Source organism: Podarcis pityusensis (genome assembly GCF_964106645.2).
Source record: "Podarcis pityusensis genome assembly, chromosome: 1".
Classification (NCBI taxonomy): Eukaryota; Metazoa; Chordata; class Lepidosauria; order Squamata; family Lacertidae; genus Podarcis; species Podarcis pityusensis.
Genome location: NC_138028.1, coordinates 126,338,957 through 126,355,751, shown reverse-complemented (window position 1 = coordinate 126,355,751; position 16,795 = coordinate 126,338,957). Strand labels below are relative to the sequence as shown.

General features: G+C 41.2%; 1 protein-coding gene and 1 long non-coding RNA gene across 11 annotated transcripts in view; one reads left to right on the top strand and one right to left on the bottom strand.

Annotated features, from left to right (window-relative positions):
* Window positions 1-13,447, top strand: part of ANKRD44 (ankyrin repeat domain 44) — a 157,180-nt gene extending 143,733 nt beyond the window's left edge. For 8 of the 10 annotated variants that reach the window (XM_081016191.1, XM_081016185.1, XM_081016187.1 and 5 more), the window contains 5 exons: window positions 22-167; window positions 500-582; window positions 2,789-2,871; window positions 3,257-3,348; window positions 6,402-13,447. In XM_081016191.1, the coding sequence (XP_080872317.1) occupies window positions 22-167; window positions 500-582; window positions 2,789-2,871; window positions 3,257-3,348; window positions 6,402-6,670 (673 nt within the window). In that variant the 3' untranslated portion in view covers window positions 6,671-13,447. The remainder of the gene's footprint in view (window positions 1-21; window positions 168-499; window positions 583-2,788; window positions 2,872-3,256; window positions 3,349-6,401) is intronic. The other 2 variants (XM_081016184.1, XM_081016192.1) reach the window with 1 other exon arrangement.
* Window positions 4,337-6,395, bottom strand: LOC308484982. The gene is made up of 2 exons (XR_013990263.1): window positions 6,029-6,395; window positions 4,337-4,599 (listed from the first exon to the last, which is right to left on the bottom strand). It is a non-coding gene; the product is annotated as an uncharacterized lncRNA (long non-coding RNA).
* Window positions 13,448-16,795: the final 3,348 nt, after the last annotated feature.

The window sequence follows — 16,795 nt, the reverse complement described above, 5'->3', positions numbered from 1 at the left end:
AAAGGTGTTATTTCTTCTTAGAACACCACTTCACGCAGCAGCCTTCGCGGACCACGTAGAATGCTTGCAGCTTCTCTTAAGCCACAATGCACAAGTAAATGCTGCGGATAATTCAGGGAAAACACCACTTACGATGGCTGCTGAAAAAGGACACGTAGGTGCTGTAGGTAAGTACCTGGCTGCTGGGAACTGATGAGAATGAATACCTTTGTACAGGTCTACAGATATTCTGTATGCGTGTTTAGCAAGAAAAAGCCATCTTCGTACAGCGCTGCTGCTGCTGCTGCTGCTGCTGCTGATGTCACTGGCAGACACTCCAGATTTCACTTCAAAACACTACTTTGCCAAGACTTTCATTAGGGTGTACAGGACTAGAGTCTCGTTAGTTTTAGGAAATGCAAGGAGCACACTAGGAAATGGGATATTCTGTGAACAGAGATTGAAGGTAATTTAACTGTCTGAGAGTAATTGTGTGGTCTGTTTTTCCCCTGTATCTTAGATTTTTTGGTGAACAGCGCGAAGGCTGATCTAACTTTGAAAGATAAGAACTCGAATACATCCTTGCACTTGGCTAGCAGTAAAGTATGTTTAAAAGAATTTGTGTGTGTTTGTGTGTGTGCATGTGTGTAGAAGACATTATTAAAAGTGTGACAAAATAATGATACTTGTATCAGAGGCACTTGGTACTCAGTAAAATCATCCTGTTCACGCATGGACTTTTGATTACAAACTTCCCCTCTTTCTTCTCTCCCTGTGCACCCCAACCCTGAATTCCCCCTCCCCGACTGTCCAGAGCGAATTTTGGGGTGACAGGTGGGGAGGGGAGAGGAAATGGAGTGGAAGTTGCATTGCACATATGGAAATCCTTGCGCAAACCCAGATTTACCACGTGAATTGGGCTGCGTGTGCAATGGAGACATGATAAAAAGTAGTTTCTTTGTTTGTTGCCTGCCCTTCATCATAAGGCCTAGAGGGGGCTACAACATGAAAAACAATTTTAAAACAACCCAACACCATAAAAACAAGGGAGGTGTACCCCCACTGAGTGTGTAGTTAGTTTCTTCCTAACGCTTTTTGCAAATCTCTGTGAACCAAGCAAATGCCAAACTTAGCCAGTATATCTTCTGAACGCTGGGAATAATTTTGAAAACTAGTACTGTCTTACGAAGGAGGGTTATGGAAAATCAATCAGTGAGTAGGTGGGTGAGGAGATCAGAAGTGCAAACAAATAAGCCTAAAACAACACTACTCCAAAATCATTACCCTTTATTTTTGGTGCATTTTGAGATAAACTGAAGAGAAATTGCATTTTATTGTTGACTTTTACTATTTGCTAGTGGGAACACCAAAGGGCAGAGGATAAACTGGGCTGAAGGATTCTGCTCATAGTTGTTGTTTTTTTCATTTTGGGGAGTAGGCTGAAAGTGGAATAATCATCACAGGTTGGATAAAATATACTCATATTTATTTTTTTCAGTATATTGGGGCTCACCATTGTATATGGAGTGGCAGAGGGTATTTACCGTATGTTCTGGCGTACAAGACGACTTTTTATCCCTGGAAAATCACCCTAAAAGTCGGGGGTCATCTTATACGCCGGGTATACGCGTTGGAAAGGAGGAGAGGGAGCCGGTGAGCAGAGGTGCTCCTTCTGCCGTCGCTCCTCCTCCCTCCCCACAGAAGGGGACGCGGAAAGTCCTTCCGAGCGCGGCGCTCCCCCGCCAAACGCCTCGCCTCGGGCTGCTGCTGCAACGGCAGAGGGGTGCACACTCTGCCCCTGGCGGCGCTCAAACTCTATAACTCTAAAACTCTAAAACTGAACAGCAAAAGTTGAGAGTCGTCTTATACACCCAGTCACCTAATACGCCGGAATCTACGGTACCGTATTTTTTGCTCTATAAGACTCACTTTTTCCCTCCTAAAAAGTAAGGGGAAATGTGTGTGCGTCTTATGGAGCGAATGCAGGCTGCACAGCTATCCCAGAAGCCAGAACAGGAAGAGGGATCGCTGCTTTCACTGCACAGCGATCCCTCTTGCTGTTCTGGCTTCTGGGATTCAGAATATTTTTTTTCTTGTTTTCCTCCTCCAAAAACTAGGTGCGTCTTGTGGTCTGGTGCTCTTATAGAGCGAAAAAATACAGTACTATAGAGCGAAAAATACGGTACTTTCTTTCTCAGATTTTTTCTCAGATAAAAGCTTTGCTGCAACTTGACACAATGGCAGAGCTGGTATCAGCAGCCCAGTGGCTTTCTTCCTACTTTGCAATGGAAAAAACCAATGGGAATGAAACTGGAGGTAGCATTGTCCCCCTGATACTGTTGCAAATTAGGGGGGAATCCCCTGGGGTGCTGCGGGCAGCTCTGTCGCCTCGTCAAGCTGGTGGCACAGTTTTTTGCCGGGGGAAAAACATAAAATTGTTGCAACTTGACCATGTCCCCAAAATATGGTTCCATGACTTTGGTTGGGGAGTGAACAGCAGGCTTGTGGTTAGCATATGTGCTAATTTGAGGTTAGCACTGCTCAGAGATTACACACACTTACAGATAAAAGATCCACCAGGTGTTCTTGCTCTCAATTCTAATAAATTTCCCCAGTTTTCGTATGCAATTCACTCCTCGTCTGCTCATATCTGATAGCGTTCCTTAAAAATTGGCCTGGATCAGATTACAGAAAGCTAACCTGTGATAGCATAAAAGGGAGCTGTGCATACTGAGTCATGGCTTAAATACTGTCAGATTCTCATCATTTCCTAAACCGAGAAGGACATAAATGCATTTATATATTCCAGGGACATGAAAAATGTGCCTTGTTGATACTTGACAAGATACAAGAACAGAGCCTTATCAATGCAAAAAATAATGCATTACAAACGTAAGTATAACCTAATGAAATTTTATTTTTTGTTGACCCAAACTGGCATTTAGTGTTTTTAAAAGTCTACTTAACGTATATTTTTGCATTCTATAAATATGGTGTTCATGTTTGGGTTTTGTTTTTGGGATATTTTTAAGCAGAGGTTGGATGGCCATCTGTCATGGATGCTTTAGCTGAGATTTCTGCATTGCAGGGGGTTGAACTAGATGACCCTTGGGTCCCTTCCAACTCTAAGATTCTATGATAAGTACATGTTGAAATTGTCCAGAAAAGAATTTCTAATATCCTATACTTTAAGCACGTGAGCGTGCTCTGCATAATATCCCAACAGACCTTTTGAAATGCATCAAGCCTACTTGAATCTAGATGTTATGTTTTCTAGACCTCTTCATATTGCTGCACAGAATGGCTTGAAGATGGTAGTTGAGGAGTTGCTAGCGAAAGGGGCATGTGTACGAGCCGTAGATGAAAATGGTAAGTGAAAACACTCATCCATCATTATTCAACACGTGTGTGTTTCTAAAATACACACCGGTAGGTTAGACAATGCTGATTGTAACAAGATGTTCAGTATGCCTTTGTTAAACAGTTATTTTTATCATCACATTTTGCTTTAGCGTAGATAAAACACAATAGCTTATTTTCCTTTTTTGCTTTGTTTTGCCCTCACTGACGGCTACCAGTCATTCTTGAACACAGTAAGAATTAGAATCTTCTAGTTGCACAAAAGGCATCAAAACATTTTAACTTCTTTGACTGAAGAGTGCTGTGTTGTAAATGCCTAATCAAAGCATGCTCAGGAAAGCAGAGAGATCCAGCAGTTTAACTGTTTCCTTATTCATTCTGAGATCATACTGTCTGCAGTTCGGACCACATGTGGTATGCAAAGAAAGTTACTGCCACCCTGTGGATGTAGATGCAGAAAATATTACGTGATTTTAAGTATTCAAGTAGCACTGCCATTCATTGAAAGCCGCTTTTGAGTTCCATCTCTCAATAATATTATGTCAGACTGAATTCTGTACAACCAATCACTTTTTGCACTGAAGCAAATTGCTGGATGAATGGCGATCTGATACTGAAAACGCCTTGAGCAGGATCCAAAATGCCATGCGATAAACTCTACATGCTCACGGTGGTTTTGGATGTAGGTTTCTTATACAAAAGTCCTCCAGTGCTGCATGGCAAACCACTTTTAAGTTTGAAGGAAGTTTCAAAACCCTTTGAGGTATGGTGTGAGGGGTTTTGGCATAAAAATATAAATATTAAATGCTCCCTGGACACATGCAAGTCTCTGAGCACACTTAAGGTCACTTTTTGTATCTCATCCTTGAACACCTAGAGATGGCCAGTATTAACGAGGTAACTAAATGCAGGCCAAATGCAGGCCAAATAACAGTAATTTGGAATTTAATCTCATCTTCATTCAATATTCATACGAATATTTTGTAAATATTTTAAAAACAAACATATAGTTTTCTTACAAATTGAACCTGCCTAATATTCACACACGAACGCTAATTCAGATACAAATGGATATACACAGAATGAGATGGTATGTCTACTAATAAAGAGGAAAATAAAGGGAATCAGTCAAGCAGGGGTCTTTTGTAGTAAAGCAAAAGGAGATTGTGGTCGAACGTTATCATGAGGCTTGCTGTTCCAAAACTTCTCAGAATCCATTTTTCAACAGACTTACTCATTCCATGCTCATTTGGCAATCTTCTGTAATAAATTAGCTTAGATAATATTGTCATATTCCATACCTTCCTATAGCAGACCAAAATGAACAAAACAGTTTCCCCCCCTCCGCCCCCAAATTTGCTGCACATTTGAGCAGCTGTAAGTAGGTTAATACAGGTTAACCTGACACGGGTGGCGCTGTGGGTTAAACCACAGAGCCGAGGACTTGCCGATCCAAAGGTCGGCGGTTTGAATCCCCGTGACGGGGTGAGCTCCCATTGCTCGGTCCCTGCTCCTGCCAATCTAGCAGTTCGAAAGCACGTCAAAGTGCAAGTAGATGAATAGGTACCGCTCCAGCGGGAAGGTAAACAATGTTTCCGTGCGCTGCTCTGGTTCGCCAGAAGCGGCTTAGTCATGCTAGCCACATGACCTGGAAGCTGTACGCCGGCTCCCTTGGCCAATAAAGCGAGATGAGCGCTGCAACCCCAGAATCAGCCACGACCTGACCTAATGGTCAGGGGTCCCTTTACCTTTACCTAAGTAGATTAACAACCACTTCCAAGTCGGTGACATTGACTGGAGCCTTAAGATAACCTAAAAAAATATAACGCTAGGTTCCTTTGGTAATAAATATCTTGTAATTTCCTTAATTAAGAACAGAAAGTGTTCCAAAAAATGTGTATTTTAGAACATTCCCAAAAGATAAGTAGAGCACCAATAGTTGCCCTGTATGAATGGATAATTCTTGCTCAATCTATGGAGGTTCATGTACCATTGGTCCTGGGATTTTAAATTCATTGGCTTAATTAAAAAACCTTTATATGGTCTTGATGTGGGGAGGAGGACCACAGTCAAGCTCCCTAAAAACTTGTGCAGCATTCTCATCATGTAAATGATACTTGCCCCCAGCCCACCAAGCATAACTGTGAACTGTAAGGGATGACATTTCGTGCTGGCAGAAAACTCTCTCCATTGTGTCACAGGGTTTAAAAACTAGAAAGTTGAATTATTTTCATGAAGAATTCATCAGCATATACCAAAGCCTGGTTCACAATGTATATAAGCAGTTTATTATTGTATTGTTTCTACACTTTATAACACAATAATAATCTGCTTGAGTACAAAGAGATCCAGCTCTTATCACATTTTGCTTAAAATTACTCAGCTCTAGTTGAGATTAAGTATTTGGATTCTATACAGTGGCTTCCATGTATTTCATTTCGGTAGGGCCTATGTTACATTTACTGTGTATTTCAATAAGTTTCGCAATCTTCCTTAATGAAAATACTGTTTGCTTAATGGCAGTGTAAATAGTCTAGAATTAATCATCCATCCATTCCTCTCAAACGACTTACTTTGTGAAATTATTTGCCCATAAAAATAAATGCCTCTATGATTCTAAAACAGTCAAATATCACTACGCAGTTGCTTTGGAATGAAAGTCATTGTTCTCAGAATGAGAGTTACTCACATGATATTTGAGGCTAAATACGTCTTGGTGCATTAAAGTTGCTTTCAATTTATATTGTCCTCGTGGAATGTTGGTTCACCTGTGTTTATTTCATTTTCGTGGAGGCTGTAAGTTGCCTGCTGTTTTCTTTTTTTAAAAAAAAAATTAAAAATAAATTGCTTGTAATGAGATTAGCTTAAAACCTCTTTGTGAATTGTGTACGTCCCCAGCATGCCTAATTTTAAAGTGTAACACTGCCTTGCCTGCTGTGATTTGTGACTAAACATACATCTCCAGGCTGTAAACCCATCTGGAGATGTATCTGAAGAATGCTCGGGTCTTCTTTTCATAGTTCCCCAGTACTAACCATTGCTTTGTCTGCGTTTGTGCCCAGGTCATACTCCAGCCCTGGCTTGCGCTCCTAACAAAGACGTGGCTGACTGCCTGGCACTCATTTTGGCTACCATGATGCCTTTTTCTCCTTCCAGTACAATGACGGCTCTCAACTTCGTTTCTTTTAAAAAAGACAATTTGAGCAGGACTCACCTCTGCAATAGCTCTAATGCGAGCAGCACCATTGACTCCTATAGCAAACCCTTAAGTAATGATGTAGGAGCAGAAAATGGATACAATGAAAACGATTCTGATTCGGAAACATTTTGACTTCGGCATTCAATGCCCTTTCCCTCAGTTGCATTTGGATCTAAGTTGGTATTTTCCTTTAAAAACAAAACAAAAAAAGAATAAAAAAGGACAATGAATCCCAGAATTACAGTTGACCTTCACTTTTGACTGGAATGAGTACAGTTAGGCAACGGAAGGCTTACAGTTGCCGTTAAACAGAGCCTTTAAGAAAACTGGGTTTTATTGAAATGCGTTCATGTTAATGTTCTGCTACTTCCAGCTATCATGCTTTCCATAGGTCCTCGTGACTCCTGTGGAAGTCTCTACCTCCTATTGTATGCAGAAAGCGAAACCTGCCCTATTCCTTTTGACAGCACAAGTAAACAGGGGAACTGTTGTGTACATATCACGGTGTTAGCTAGGGTATACTGCAAATATGAAGACATTTTTTTCCAGTACAGTATTTGTAGATCATGCGAAGAAACTCTCCACCTCCCTTCACTTTTATTACCTATAGTTATCTAGTCCTCGTTTTTAGATATCTTTGTTATACAAACCAAAGATAAAGCCACAGGTTGTTTTTTCCGTTTCGTTTCTGTGTTGTTTGCAAGCACTGCACTGCCAGTATCACCACTTTCTACGGAAATTGAAACTTCTAAATTCTACATGAGATGTATTGAGCACTTAAGTACACAAAAGGCACTTTTAAAAGACATCAGCCACAATTTCATTTGCAGTTTGAAAGTTTTAGGATCAAATCTTGCTTGCCTCCGTCATTGCACATATCCACCCACAGCAAAGAGATTATCGGTAAAGCAAACATTATTTGCCTTCCTTTTTCATTATTTGGCACAATCTTGCTTGGCTATTTGCACTTCGCAGTTAAGAATCCCTGGAAATGTGTTGCCTGTGCTGTCAAGGCAATGATATGCTTGAGAAAAATCAGCTATACATTTATAATGCACCTAAATGTTTGTTGTTTGCCAAAATGAATTATCCCCCCCCCCCCTTTACTTTAGTGTTTATAAGTTGTATTTTTTTTATCTTGAGCATTTTCTGGTTTAAATATTCTGCAACATCTGGGCTACGTCATGTTGCTGTTGTCTCTAATTACTATTACTGTGCTTAAGCTATACACAGCAGATAAAACCAAAACAGGCGAAGTAAAAAAAAAAAAGGCCAAACAGTCATCAGGAACTACATAAGGCAATTGCAATATATTAAAAAGGCCTGCTGACATCAGCTTTCTTATTAAACATCAGCATTATGAATATCTACTCCTTCTGCCAAAGCTTCTAGGTCAAATGGACCCTGTTCCTCGCCTGAGAAAGATGTGCGGAAAGAAGACTGAGACTCTTAAAATACAAAGAACTAACCAGCTATACCACGAGGACCAAAAGGCTTCAGTATCTTAAATGGGAAGATGTATTATTTTTTTAATAATGCAAGTGAAAATTCAAATAACTTTTCTAATCACACGTGCACACAAAAGTCTTTTATGTAATTAAAGAGTCTTCTTGGCTGTATTGTACACTTTAAGACACAAATTTCTAGTAGACATTTTGACATTTGTAACTGATGGATGATGTGTTGATCACAGTTTATTTTTCCAGACTAGAAAATGTTCATACTTTTAATGTTAAATGTGTTTATATTTATTTGAAATGAAACAAGTGCCCAGAAAAAAGACCATGGTTTGTTCCTTTTCTTTTTTTTTAGTTTTTATTATGTCTTATTAGCTATACATATAGGCAAGTCTAGCTACTGAGTTTTTTGTTTTCGTATTTTGGTTCTCCTATAGCAAGCTGGGTGAAATGTGAAAGCAAAGCTCTGTTTGTGCCCAGTGTGGCACGGGGAATGGAGGTGTATATTGCATGATTCAATAGAATTTGATGCCAGAGTAGAGGGGTCTGCATTTTAAAAAGTCTATAGTGTATTTGTTTTCCCTGTAAGGAAATGGTGTTCCACATCTCATAGCAAAATGAAGACTAAAGAACCAGGAGGGGACTGCCTTTCCTCATGAAAACAAGTTATATTTTGGGTCTGGGGTGGAAAACCTCAGTCCCAGGGACTATATGTGGCCTTGCAACTGCCTCCATCTTGCCCTTGAGACTCACCCCAGGATACACCTTCTCATCCCTTCTCCCTGGGCCATACCATTCGCTGGCCCTACTTGCACCCTATGTGTAGAAACGTAAGCTACCATTAAAAGGTAATATTTGCATTCCTGGCTCCTCCCACTTTTGCCTCTGGCCTTGTTCACTGCAGGTATATGACCCCCCCCCTAGGGAAGTTGCCCAGAGCGGAATGTAACCCTTGGTCTGGAAAAGGTCCCCCATCGTGGCTTCAGATCAGGGTTTCCCAAACTTGGGTTTCTAGCTTCTTTTTGGACTACAACTCCCATCATCCCTAGCTAGAAGCCAGCCTCTCATTTTCCACCACCTCCTTTCCTTGGCCCTCTTTCACTCATTCCTGCCTTTCCTCATCTTCTCTTCCTGCATGCCATATTCCTTCAGAAGCTGGAGGGTTTCATGCTGCGTGTGCAGAGCATGAAAAATGGGTGTTGAGTGGCTAGGACTAAGGGGGACATGTTTTCCTCTACTTAGTCCTTGTCCTGGTTTTGAGCTGTCTTCCTTTTATCTCCTCCCTAGGCTCCTGCCTAAGAACTCCTGGCTTCTCCTGGCTTCTTCGGAAGTCTTACCTGTTTCTCCAGCCCACATTCCTGAAAGTGCAGTTAGCTGAAGAACCTTGTTAGCTGGAGAACTTACCGTATTTTTCGCTCTATAAGACGCACCAGACCACAAGACGCACCTAGTTTTGGGAGGAGGAAAACAAGAAAAAAATATTCTGAATCTCAGAAGCCACAACAGCAAGAGGGATCGCTTCGCAGTGAAAGCAGCAATCCCTCTTGCTGTTCTGGCTTCTGGGATAGCTGCGCAGCCTGCATTCGCTCCATAAGATGCACACACATTTCCCCTTACTTTTCAGGAGGGAAAAGGTGAGTCTTATAGAGCAAAAAATACGGTATGCTTTTTTTCTTTAAAGGAAAAAAAGAGGCTTCCTTTCTCTAGGATCAGATGGTACCGAGGGCCACAGCACCCAGAACATTTTGTATGTTGCCACAAACCACTTATGCCCGCAGGTTCCCCATCCTAATACGTACTTCTGCAGTAGGAAATGTAGTGTGAGAGCTCTCCCCCAGTTACAGGTCTGGTCCCCATTAACATCCAAAGAAAACTGACACAGGGTGATTCATAACCCCCACTGTTAGGCTCGACAAGGAATAATCTACCTGTAAGTTCACAGGCTGACCAAGTAGTCAGCAATTAGAGCTCCTGCTTTTATGGAAAACAACAACCTTCCAAGCTTGCTTTGAGCAGAACAGTTCTGGTAGAGGTGTGATACTACCGGGAGGTTGTGCCGAAAGGGAACAGGCTAATGTGGGGCTCTAATAATTTCTGTCTACGCTGATCATGCATCTTAGTCTGTTTTGTCTGGAAGGACTTGAGACTGTACTACATCAGATCCTGTAACAGGCATGGCGAAAAACTTGAAGGTTTTGCCACAATCGGGTGGTAAAGAAATTTTGTTAAGGGAATAAAATAAAGGAGCATCATATAGACTGGGAGGCCACTGATTACCTACTTAGGGCCTTCGTATTTACGGGACTGCCTCTCCTGATATGCCCCGCAGAGGACCTTAAGGTCCATGAATAATCATAGTTTAGAGGTCCCGGGCCCTAAGGAAGTCAGATTATCCTCCACCAGGGCCAGGGACTTCTCATTGATGGCTCCGACCTGGTAGAATGCTCTGTCCCATGAGACCAGGGCCCTGCAGGATTTAACTTCCTTCCACAGGGCCTGTAAGACAGAGCTATTCCACCTGGCTTTCAATTTGAACTTAGCCTGATCTTTTATTCCCCTTCCTTCCCTCCCCCTCCCCTTTTTATGAAGATTACCCGCTCTGGGATCCGACAGCTAATTCTCCCATGGTCTCCTCGCTGGCCCAAATGGGACTAATTTAGCCAGCTAGCCCTGGTGATCATCTAATGTTTATTGGATGGATGGATTTCCCCCCTAAATTGATTTTTGAATTCTGAATTTATTGTTCTTCACATTTTATACTCTATTTTATGCTGTTTTTTGTTGCATCAATTAAGTGTTTTAAATTTGTTTAAATTAGCCGCCCTGAGCCCGGTTTTCTGAACGGGGAAGGGCAGGGTATAAATAAAAATTTATTATTATTATTATGCTAACAATATTCCATAAGGCATGCCTGAAAATCCCTTTTTAATGAGTGGTAAGAATGTTTACTGCTCAGAGCCATAGGCCTCAATACATACAGAAATACAAAGTAGATATAAAAATGCACATCAATCTAACATATTGCATCAAACTTATTCCATCAAACAAAACACATAAAAAAAGAACAAATAAAATAAAATAAAATAAGGCTTCCCCTCCAGAACAAAAGGGATACTGGGCCGCCCTGTAGATTAGCACATAGGTACTAGAGCAATCTTACTCCTCTTAGAAATTACCTAATTAAAATATGCAGTGTCAGGGTAGGGCCTGAGAAGAACAGAAATATAATTTAGTGCCAGTGAAAGCCAACCAATCATAGTAATCCAATGTACTGTATTTAGCCCAGCTATTATGGATCAGATTGGTGGTGATTGTAAAATGGAACATTTCCAACCCTTTAAAACTGAAATGCAAAAAAACTCTTTTTTTTAAAGATTCCTGTTTCCTTCTTTCTTTCTGTGTCAGCCGCACTGGGAAAACTGAGCATCTAAACCATGAGTTTTCCCTCTCAGTACTGTAACTTTTTATAACCAGGGAAAAAAAACACCATTCTAGTATATTGCTGAACAGCAATAACTGATACTTGGAGCGCTTAAAATGAGAGGTGTCTGTGTAGAACTGAGCAGACACCCCACACCTGTTTCTTATTATTTCTAGGCTGATCACTTGTTTAAAGAGCAGGGGTGTGGTAGTGCTTTACAGCAGATAGAATATTTACTCTTCTTTATTTCTTCTTTAGAGCATCAAGGTGTGAAATCCAACTTTGTGTGAGTAGACCTCTCCTTCTCCCATGTGCCCTCCAGATCTGCTGTAGAGGGCATCCCAATCCTCTGGAACAGATCCTAAGTTTGTGCAGCGGGAGCAGAGGAAGGAGAAGTCCCCTTACACAACCAGAAGTCTGGCAGCATTAGATGCCATCCCATTGTTTACTGACAGCAGCTGGAAGTACTTGCAGAATTGCCTTTTCGGCTGCATCCTTACATGGAAGTAAGCCCCCCTGAACCAAGTGGAACTTGCTTCTAAGTTCATGTGTTTAGGTCTTGGCTGCATATTAGGAACCTAAGACGCTGCCTTATATCTAGCTCAGCAATGTTCTCTGGGGTTTCATCTTCTCCAGCTCCGCAAGGGACCAATCTACGCTCGTCAATTTAAAACATTAAAGATGCGTTATAAGCGTGTGGGCACCAGAGGGCTCTGTAGAGCAATGTAAAACCATCAATGTAAAATTCCATTGAGAGCTACGTAACGTTTCTTTTTTTACCGTTTTTACAATCAGTATAGAACCAGCCTTGAAGATCCCAGTGGGCTGTCTTTCTACCCCAGATGCCTTTTCCCCCTACCGCTAATTCCAAGCCTATTTGAAAGACAATGTTTTAAATTAGACCCAATATTTTTGATAGTGTATCATTAAAGTGTAAAAGAACAGTGCAATCCACAGCCATTTAAAGAAAAATATAAGCGAGATACTGGCAATCAACTTCAGTGCGATGCGGATTACACTCTTAACTATTCTCTAATCTAAATGGCAATACTGTTTTGTAGCAGACAAGGTACTGTATTTAAACTATAGGTAAGATCAGGTTTGATCTGTTTTTTTATTTGTTAAATCTGTCGGAGGCTAAGCGCTCTGTCTGTTCCATTGAAATTGGTGGGACTTGCTTTCAAGTAAATGTGTTTATGACTGAGAAGCATGAACTTGATTGTGAGTAGTAATGCATGCATCCCCTTCTATGCCCACATTTCTGTGTTGACAACTAGTATTTAATTCTTGTGAAACTTCAACTGCAGGGTTATAATGCATGGCACTTACTGCTTGCTGGTCTCTATTGTTTCAATTGTAAGAATAACTAGCTCAGGGTTTGGTTTGGTTTTTATCACTACTAAAAGGGCACCACATTATGTTTTGGTACTTTTCCGCAGCAAACATCTGCTGTACTTAACTATGAATCAAATGCTTAAACTCAATTTATTGTCTACTCTTGTTCAGAAACTTGACAATGTGTTTGGGTTTTTATCATCTAAGAAACTTTTTAGAGTGCCTTTTTATATTTGTGTATGCTGGTATGTTTTGTGACTTGTCTTTCATTTGAGTGATACTGAAGCAATATAATACATGTACATTTTCATTTCAAACCTTTCTTTGAATGTTTCTTTTTTAAATCTTGTGTTAAACATGGAAATTAATATGCTAAATTTGTATAGAAATTGTGCATAACTTTCTGCAGTGCTGCAAACACTTTCTTATTACACAAAACAAACCTTAGGTTAGTGTTATTGAGAAGGGTGTTTTAAAATGGTGACAATCTTGAGTGTGTATAAAATACAATTATACATGGTTGTAATGCAGTGATATAAATATTTAAAAAGCCAATATCTAATGTTTTTTGTAGTTTTGTCTTCATATTCTATGCTTTTAGCATGTGCAATATATCTTTACAAACCATGGTGATACGAATCTGGTGCCAGTGTTACATTTTGTAAGAACTGTTTGTAATAAACAATATGAAATATTGTTGAATGGTTTCAGTGTGTTTGTTGCTGGTTATTTTTTTTAAAACATAAACTGAACTTCAGTGACATAACTATGTAATTAAACGACATGGTTGCACAAAATGGGTATAAGAGATCAATTTAGACCCTAGGCACAGTTCAGTATCTTTTTCAACTACTGAATGCTGTGTTAGTTGTAGCTTGATTCAGATGGATATTTTTACAAATAAATGGTACGAGTATCGTGGCAAAGCTTGAGTCCTTTTTGTAAGTACTTCTGCATATTTTCAGGTTTCTATAAACATGCACACATAAAATTAAGCAGGAAAATGCTGATCCAATCCCAGGATTAAAGACTGCTAGACAATAAATAAAAATGAGTTTTATATAAACACAATCAAAATGTGTAAAAACATAATTAAAAAGCATGAACTATCATTATGATAAAACCAGTGTTATATGGAACTAATAATGATTAATAATAAAAGCACATCTAAATTAGGATATTGATTTACATAAAATACATACCCTCCATAATAAAACAGCAATCTGAAAACTTTCAAAATCTAATTAAAAATCCAAAACATATAGAAGAACAACTGTCCTTACGTGCTGAGCTGAAGGGGACCAAATGAAGAAGGGAGTTTTCATGGTCTACAGAATGTCCTGTTCCTCATAATCATTGATTTAACCTTGGATGGAAGTGGGATGCAGAACAGAGTGTCTCCTGAAAATCTTAATGCATTGGCAGAATTGTGTAAAAGCAGGCAAATAAGTACATGTTAGAGTGAAAATGTTTAGGGTAGGGCATGGGACGCGGGTGGCGCTGTGGGTTAAACCACTGAGCCTAGGGCTTGCCGATCAGAAGTTCGGCAGTTCGATTCCCCGCAACGGGGTGAGCTCCCGTTGATCGGTCCCTGCTCCTGCCAACCTAGCAGTTCGAAAGCATGTCAAAGTGCAAGTAGATAAATAGGTACCACTCCGGCGGGAAGGTAAACGGTGTTTCCGTGTGCTGCTCTGGTTTGCCAGAAGCGGCTTAGTCATGCTGGCCACATGACCTGGAGCTGTACGCCGGCTCCCTCGGCCAATAAAGCGAGATGAGCGCCGCAACCCCAGAGTCGGTCACGACTGGACCTAATGGTCAGGGGTCCCTTTACCTTTACCTTAATTTGGCCCAAAACTAAATAAGAGAGACAGCAAAGAATGAACAGTATTGGAGTAACAAGTAGGATCTGCAACAGTGTCTGAGGAGTTATCCCTCTTAAGGTTTTTTATACGTATTTCTGTACACGGTTGTTTCTAGCATATTGCTTAGATGCAAAGCAGGTGTAACAGCAGCTAAATCTACCTTTTCAAGGAAAAAGGGGAAACTTCTTTGTTACAGTGTATTTGATCTTTCCCATTAACCCAGGGGCAGCAACCTTTTTCAGCCATGGGCTGGTTCATCGTCCCTCAGACCATGTGGTGGGCCGGACTATATTTTGAAGGGGGGAAAAATGAACGAATTCCTATGCCCCACAAATAAACCAGAAATGCATTTTAAATGAAAGCATACATTCTACTCATGTGAAAACACCAGGCAGGCTCCACAAATAACCCAGAGATGCATTTTAAATAAAAGGACACATTCTACTCATGTAAAAACATGCTGATTCCTGGACTGTCCGCGGGCCGGATTGAGAAGGCGATTGGGCCGCATCTGGCCTCCGGGCCTTAATTTGCCTACCCCTGCATTAACCTCTGTGCTGACAGGCTTCCTTTGGGTTGTATCTAACTAGGTCATACTCAAGAGTAGACCCAATGAAATCAGTAGACGTGACTAAGACAGTCCCACTAGTGTGGGAATCGGTATACACACAACTAGGGTTGCCATATTTTATTTTATTTTAAATCCTCCAAAGTATTTTTTTTTTTACAAAAACGCTAAAAAAAGCAATTTTTCGGTTTACTTTCCTAAGATCCAGCACATACTGCCACTTTTCAGAAATCCCACCCCCCAGACATCACTTCCGCCTTTGAAACCCCAGTAATGTATGTCAGCTCTACATTAGCCACAATCCATATCTATCCTGCTGTTTCTTACAGAATTCTTGCCTTTTCATGCCATTCTCCCCCAAACCATCTTCGATCCAAATTGAGAAAAAGAATGACCTATCTGTGTTTAAGGCCATTACAGTGGTACCTCGGGTTACATACGCTTCAGGTTACACGCTCCGCTAACCCATAAATAGTGCTTCAGGTTAAGAACTTTGCTTCAGGATAAGAACAGAAATCGTGCTCCGGCGGCGCGGTGGCAGCAGGAGGCTCCATTAGCTAAAGTGGTGCTTCAGGTTAAGAACAGTTTCAGGTTAAGAACGGACCTCCGGAACGAATTAAGTACTTAACCTGAGGTACCACTGTAATGTGCGCACACCCTTTGTCAAGTACATTAATTCCAGTGTGCGTATTCTTGAGTATGACCCAGCTGAATACAACTCTTTTAATATATAGCTGTTTAGGCTAGAATTGGTGAATAAATTCATTTGTTTTCTCATTAACTAACAAAGTATTTCACTAAGGCCACTGGGAATTCAGGAATGTATGCAGCCAACAGCTTTCTGTAATCTCAAGTATTTTATAATACAGACCCTCCAAGTGTCCCTATTTTTCAGGGATGTCCCTTTTTTGAGAAGCTGTCCTGGTTTCTGATTTGATCCCAGACTATCCCACTTTTCCTTAGGGTGTCCCTATTTTCATGGGAGAAATATTGGAGGGTATCGAGTTATCTGACCCACAAGCCATTTGCAGGCAATCCTGTATAGGAAAGGTGTTTGGTTTTTTTAAAATGTTTTGTAATATTATTATAGGGACACGGGTGGCGCTGTGGGTTAAACCACAGAGCCTAGGACACGGGTCTGCAACCTTTAAGACAAAAAGAGCCACTTGGACCAAAGAAGAAAAAACTGGGAGCCGCAAAACCATTGCGACATTTAAAACAGTGGGGAGTGTCGGGGCACACAGTGCGCCTCCTCCCCTCGCTAGTATCTGCCCCGGAGCCGCGGCAAAGGTGTAAAAGAGCCACATGCGGCTCTGGAGCCGCGGGTTGCTGACCCCTGGCCTAGGACTTGCCGATCAGAAGGTCAGCGGTTCGAATCCCCGTGATGGGGTGAGCTCCTGCTGCTCCTGCCAACCTAGCAGTTTGAAAGCACGTCAAAGTGCAAGTAGATAAATAGGTACCGCTCTGGCGGGAAGGTAAACGGAGTTTCTGTGCGCTGCTCTGGTTCGCCAGAAGCAGCTTAGTCCTGCTGGCCACATCACCCAGAAGCTGTACGCCGGCTCCCTCGGCCAATAAAGCGAGATGAGCGCCGCAACCCCAGAGTCGGCCACGACT